At 38.0% G+C, this 6,403-nt stretch overlaps 1 protein-coding gene across 1 annotated transcript; it reads left to right on the top strand.

The window, feature by feature from the left end:
- Nucleotides 1–2,015: 2,015 nt before the first annotated feature.
- On the top strand, nucleotides 2,016–4,172 carry LOC113326191. Its single transcript, XM_026573965.1, has 2 exons — nucleotides 2,016–2,888; nucleotides 3,255–4,172. Exons 1-2 carry the CDS (start codon nucleotides 2,016–2,018, stop codon nucleotides 4,170–4,172), a joined length of 1,791 nt encoding a protein of 596 aa, XP_026429750.1.
- The last annotated feature ends 2,231 nt before the right edge of the window (nucleotides 4,173–6,403 follow it).

The following is a 6,403-nucleotide window of genomic DNA, read 5'->3' as shown; positions in this document are numbered from 1 at the left end:
TCAATTCTTAAAAATGCCACTCTTGGAAATGTGTTTCCAAAAGTTCCACCCTAAACCCAAATCTACCAAAAGTGTCACTATATGACATTTTTGCCCCTGATATTAGAGGACCCTTAATTGTTTAATATTATTTCCAACTTTAAAAACTTAAAGTAAGTGTCTTTTCGTGTGGTTTTCAATGCAAAGGTCCTGATGAAAAGGTCAGGACACCGTACTGGACCCTAACATATTTTTAAAAAATCTTATTTTTTGAAATGAAAATTTGGAAATCACATTTTTTTTAATGGTATTTAATTGTTTAGGGTCCCTAGACAGGGTCTGGACTCCTGACAGGACCTTTTTGGACCCACTCTAGTTTTCTAATAGAAAAAAATATTAAAATAAGATAATTTTTGTTAATATTTTGTTGTCAAGTTCCAGGACCCTTTAACTGGACCATATACTGGATTCTTGGATTATGAATAAAATAATCTTGTTAATGAAATTAAATAAGATTTGAAAGTTCTGGACCCTTTGAAGTAGGTCAGGACCTTAGTATAAGGACCTTTTAACTTGACCACCTAGGCGCCATGTAGGCGCCATGTAGATGACAAGTAGAACGAACGTGGTGAGGACCTTCTCTACCTGGGTCAGGACCTTTCTAAAGACTTTTCTCAACTCGACCACGTAGGTGCCATGTAGGTGACAACGGGGATGAACGAAGTGATAACATTTTTACTAGGGTCAAGACCATCTAAGCCGGGACCCTACCGTTTGACGGGACCCTAACGCTTCACCTTCCTTACACCCCCGTTACACCCCTATTTTCCTTATATAACCCACCCAAGTTCATTCTTTTTTTTAGCGGTTCATCTTCTTCTTCTTCTTCCTTCTTTCATCTTTTTTTTCTTTTTCATGGAAGCTGCTACACGATGAAAACAAATCATCCAACTGAGATAGAGAAGGAATGATATATAGGTGAGCTTAACTTTTAGCTCTTTCAAATTCGATATTAAATTTGGGTTAATTTCAATTTCAAACTCAAAGTTAGGGTTCTTAAATATGTATTGGGGATTCGAATCCATGTTTATTTATATAGTTTATAGTGAAATGAGGTATGGGTTATCTTTAATTTTGTGGTTTGGTTACTTAATTTATGTAGGGTTCATGATACAGGATGATCTTATAACTGATAGTATGTTATGTTTTGTGAAATGCAGTTGCTAATTTGTCGTCGCCATAATGATAAGCAAAGCTGTTCTCATCCACTAACTGATAGTATGTTTTGTGAAATGCAGTTGCTTTTAGAACCCTAAATTGTCGTCGCCATAATGATAAGCAAAGCTGTTCTCATCCACTGCAATGGTGAATGGGTGCACAAAAAAGGTAATGATGACTACAAAGGTATCACAGATCTTGCGGGGGTACCTGATAAGTACACTTTTGAGGATGTGAAGAAGAGAGCAATGGATGTTTTAGGTTTCGTGCACAAACCTTGTTTTGATGTGTATGGCCTCATAGATGTCCCGGGAACCTCATTTAAGCAAAGGATTAAGATTGTTAGTGAAGAAATGTTGATTTTTTATGTTGGCCAGACATGTGGAGTCCCAAGCTTTTACACAATCAAATATGGAGAAGAAGTAAAAGTAGATATTCCTCCCGTGACTCCCAAAACAACTACTGGAGATTACAGCGGATCCAAGATGCTTCCTCACACTCCCTTGACCCCTCTTAACAATCTCACGTCGTGTTCCAGTGAGGATTATCAGTCCAAGAATGAAACCATCAAGGGAGATGGTGGTGTTAAAGGTACGTTTATTTGTCCCTCTTGTTATTGTACTTTTGTATTATGTTTTTCCTGACCAAATAGTCACACTAATGTTGAATGTTTTATTTTTTCAGCGAGTACTAGTGGTCCAAAGGCTAGGAGATGTCTTGAACCAGTAATGACTCCATCAGCCAAGAAAATCTGATGTCTTCATGATGCGACAACAACTCCAGCGCCGGTTCTGGATATTCCTAAACCCCCGAAGGATATGAAGTACAATGATATATGTGTGGGTAACACTTTCAAAAGCAAGGGGGAGCTGAAACTTATACTTGGAATAGACAAAGTAGAAAGAAATTTTGAGTACAAAGCTTTTAAATCCGACAGCCAGAGGTTTATTGCCAAATGCAAAGACAAGACATGCGAGTGGCGTCTGCGAGCAGTTCCCTTAGATTCTTGTGGGTGGTGGAAACTCACAGTTGCAAACGATGTGCATACTTGTGAAAGCAACAAAAGGACTGACCCTGAATTAACAACCAAAGCGGCCGCTACTGGAATTGCAGAGCTTTTCAAGCACAAATTCAAAGAACTAGATGCGGCATTTACGCCCAAACAACTGGTTAAGGACATAAAAAGGGATTATGGAGTGGTTATCAATTACCGGCAGGGATACAGCGCTTGCAAGCGTGGTATTGAGCTGATCAAAGGTATCCCTGATGAATCGTACCAACACCTCGTTGGTTATAGTCACATGCTTGGTGCTCGTAACAAGGGTACTGTTACCGAGATTGTAACTGATTCGGATGATTCTTTTCTATATTATTTCTTTGCTTTTGGAGTATGTATTGAAGGATTCAAAAACTGTTTCAGACCCGCATTTGCGGTTGATGGTACACATCTTACAGGGCCACGCCAAGGAGTTATACTGTCAGCCGTTGGAATGGATCCCGACGAGTCGATCTATCCTATTGCTTTTGATGTTGTTGATTCAGAGAATAATGAATCTTGGGAATGGTTTATGAGAAAGTTAGTCGGAGTACTTGGCGATAAGTATGCTATGAATGAACATGTTGTTGTGGCAACAGACAGGCACCCATCGATCGGTAGAGCCATAAGGTTGGCATTTCCTTGTGCTAATAAAGTATACTGAATCCACCATCTTTCAGGTATTTAACAAGACTTTATATACTATAAACACACGAGTTTTGTGTTTAAATAGATTTGATGTTAGTTATTTGAATGGATACAACGTTAACCTTGATTTGTGTTTAGTATAAATTATCAGACTGTAGGTCTTTATGTGTGCGTATCTAGATAGAGTTATGAATTCAATGACAATAGCATCATATTCCATATAATGTCCCAGCGGAGGTGGCAGAACAAGTTTTGTAGCATCAATAGCATCATATTGCATATATGTACAGTCTAAACAAGTTTTGTTGTCCACCCTGTTGTATGATACATTTCAGACATATATATATATGCATGCTTCATGTTGTACTTATAGGTCAATCCTGTAATGTTTGACCTTGCAGAAAATATCAAACAGACCTACCACAACGCTACGGCTTCGGTGGCATTTACAAGAGCTGCAAAAGCGTTTAGCAATGATGAGTATGAACTTGCTATGAGAGACCTAGGTTTAGTGAGCCCCGCTGCTTTAAAATCTGTAGTGGATCTTGGACCGGAAATGTGGGCCAGAGTGAAGGCTAGAACAGGTCGTTTTACTCTCATGACTACAAACGCCTGTGAAACTTTCAATTCAAGAATAACTGATGTTAAAGGTCTTCCAATCTGTCATTTATTCGATTACATTCGCAGGTTCCTTATGGAATGGTTCTGCGAACGTAGACAACTAGCTCGTGATCGGCAAGATCCTTTGAGTCAACATGCACGGGATATAATCAAAGAACGGTGGGCTGTGGCAAAAAGGTTTGTGGCTTTCCATGTCGATGGGGACGAATATGAAGTGGACGAGGGTGACTATGAAGAGAAGCACACCGTCTATCTTGACCGAAGGTCTTTCACGTGCAAAGTGTTTGACTATCAGCATCTTCCGTGTCCCCACGTACTTGCAGTATGTGAGACATATAAGATAAAGGAAGAAGGCCTTTGTGGGGAATATTATAAAACATCGGTTTGGAGATCTATGTATGAACCTAAAATCTATGGTGTGCTGAGCCCAGAAACTTGGGATGTCCCAGCGGAGGTGGCAGAAGGGTGGTGCTTCCTCCAAAAACTACACCGGAAGTTGGTCGTCGGAGCATCAAGAGGAAAAGGGCTGCCATTGAAAAACCTAGAAAGAAAAGAGCTTGTTCAAGGTGTCACCAGACAGGGCATTATACTAACAACAAACGTTGTCCCAAGTCTTAGAACTGGAGTGATTTTGGTTGCTGACATTGCTTACCTTGTTATGTTTGTTTGAAATAGTTTAGGCGGCATCATTAGTAGAGTGGATTTAGTCATATTTTCATCCTCAGGGTAAATTAGTTTTTCTCAGACTTGATATTAAACCTTAAATTTCGGAAAGTAGGTCTTTTGTAATTGAATTTGGGAATTACCCTTTGAAAAGGAATTCCTTAGTTATCTTATGTTTATTAATTGTAAGTTCTACTGGCATGTTTCATGTGAACTAATTACAAGAATCAAAAATCATTTACTACCATGTTGTTTTAGTGATTGGTAGCTAGGTGATGCACTCTTTTAAACGTGCTAATGTTCATTTACTTTTCTTATTGAAACAACGAAAATTATATAGCACTAACTAGGACAACCTAGAAGTAAAAACAGTTCCATCGTACCTAATAAAAAGGACTTCAAATATAAAATAAACTAATCAGACATTATCTTAAACCATTCTTCATCACTTTTCTTTTCAAGTTCTGCGTTCTTGTGCCTTCGAATATCGCTCTTCATTGCACCATTCATTAGCTCAACAAGGGAAAGATCTTGAAACAAACTCTGTCCAAAATTCTCTTCCTTGATCCATACGCCGCTGCCATGATAAGGAATGATACATGACTCTGGGACTAAGATCCTTAACCTGTTGCATTCTTCACGTAACTGGCGATCCTCCTTTACTAACTCAAACCACTCCTTACAGAATTGGCTACGTTTTTTGTTGTGTAGAAATTAGTTACTACACGCTTAGCAATAGGTTTTTTAGAGTCAACAAACTCAACACCATCCGACGCAACACCATTCCTTCCATATATGGTAGTATATTGATTTCTTGTTCGGGCAGTTGAATTAAGTGAGGTTACGTCAGACTGTTGAGAGGATCCTGCCATTGTTTTCAGATGATTTGAGATAAAAACTTGTAAACAAATGTACCTAATAACAATGATTTTCTTTACCCTAGAGATTATTAAGCACAAACGAATCTGAATGATGTCCATTTATACTTATGTTGGCAAACATGTAGAATTTAATGCCAACTAAATATAGCTGGCGCCTCTCATGTTCACCTCTCATGTGTAACTGAAAAGAAAAAAGCAAGCTGTTTTTGACTAATTACAATTAGTCAAAAAGTTTTTTTTTTTGTTTCTTTTTTTCACGTTTCCCAATTAGTCTTCTGCTGGCAGCTTACGGGTTGTGTTACATTTCAAAAACAAAAGAGATAAGGAAGAAGAAAAAAGCAAATTTAAAGCTTGTCCTATTCTTGGGTAATGTTTACACACATTGACAACATTCCCTTCAAATCCTCTCATCTGTACCTGAAAAGTGAAAACCAATTTCTTTTCATCACATGCACAGCACCTCCATGCCATAAGGGGACAAACCGTTACCTCTATCACTATTAAAAATTGTGCATAAAAATGGTCCAATAAGCGACAAATTATTGTGGCGGCCTGTAGTTTATTTTAAGTCAAAGCAGGTGGGGGTGTGGGAGTTTGGAAGTAAATGCTTATTCAAATTTCAAAGCAAATGGGTGAGTCATTTAACATAACAAAGAAAAAAAATTATAAACAAAAGGAAAATCAAACAACTTAGATATGAGTGAGGTAGGAAGATGCTTTCTTAGTCTACAATTCTATACATACATATATATATGACATCCAACCCTTAGGAGTGATTCCTTACAATTTAAACTACCCACTTCGATCACATGGGTTCTAGATCAGAGAGAAAATCATGTTTGGAAAAATGTTTTTCTAAAATTCCTTCAAAAAGAAGACGTCAAAGCAACCAACAAACCAACAACCTGCCAAAACCAGCGGATGAGGGTTCTTCAAGTATGTCTTTAACAAATATGGATACTTCTGCCAATGGAGTTATGTCCTGTGAGGAATGGTATGACGCGATTGAAGAAGGTCGTAGATTAAGAAAGGAAACAGCTGAGTTGGGTCTTCCAGTTACGCCGTTGCCACCTCTTGGAGATCTATTACACCATACATACAATGATCTGGTCAAATGTGTTAATTCTATAAGAGCTGAGAATAACGCACTTAATAGGAGATTGATTAATCGGAAGAAGTATTCTGCTCTACAGGGGACTAATATGTAAATGGAGTGGTAGTAAAATCAATCATTTTCTCTTGCAGTATTATGGTAAAAAAAAGTTTATTTAGAGCAATGTGTATGAGTGGTAATTTAGTATACCTTTTATCTTCTGTTCAGTTTACTTGGTAGTAACTGAAGTTGTTGTGCAAGTGC

This window comes from Papaver somniferum, unplaced genomic scaffold, assembly GCF_003573695.1.
Source record: "Papaver somniferum cultivar HN1 unplaced genomic scaffold, ASM357369v1 unplaced-scaffold_10, whole genome shotgun sequence".
Taxonomy (NCBI): Eukaryota; Viridiplantae; Streptophyta; class Magnoliopsida; order Ranunculales; family Papaveraceae; genus Papaver; species Papaver somniferum.
This window is presented reverse-complemented; position numbering and strand designations above follow the sequence as displayed.

Bases quoted from the DNA above. Each gene is read 5' to 3' on its own strand.
- LOC113326191 (XM_026573965.1), top strand. From the start codon at position 2,016: ATGAAGTACAATGATATATGTGTGGGTAACACTTTCAAAAGCAAGGGG. The intron at 2,889-3,254 runs GTATACTGAATC...TTGTACTTATAG, and splicing joins CATTTCCTTGTGCTAATAAA to GTCAATCCTGTAATGTTTGA.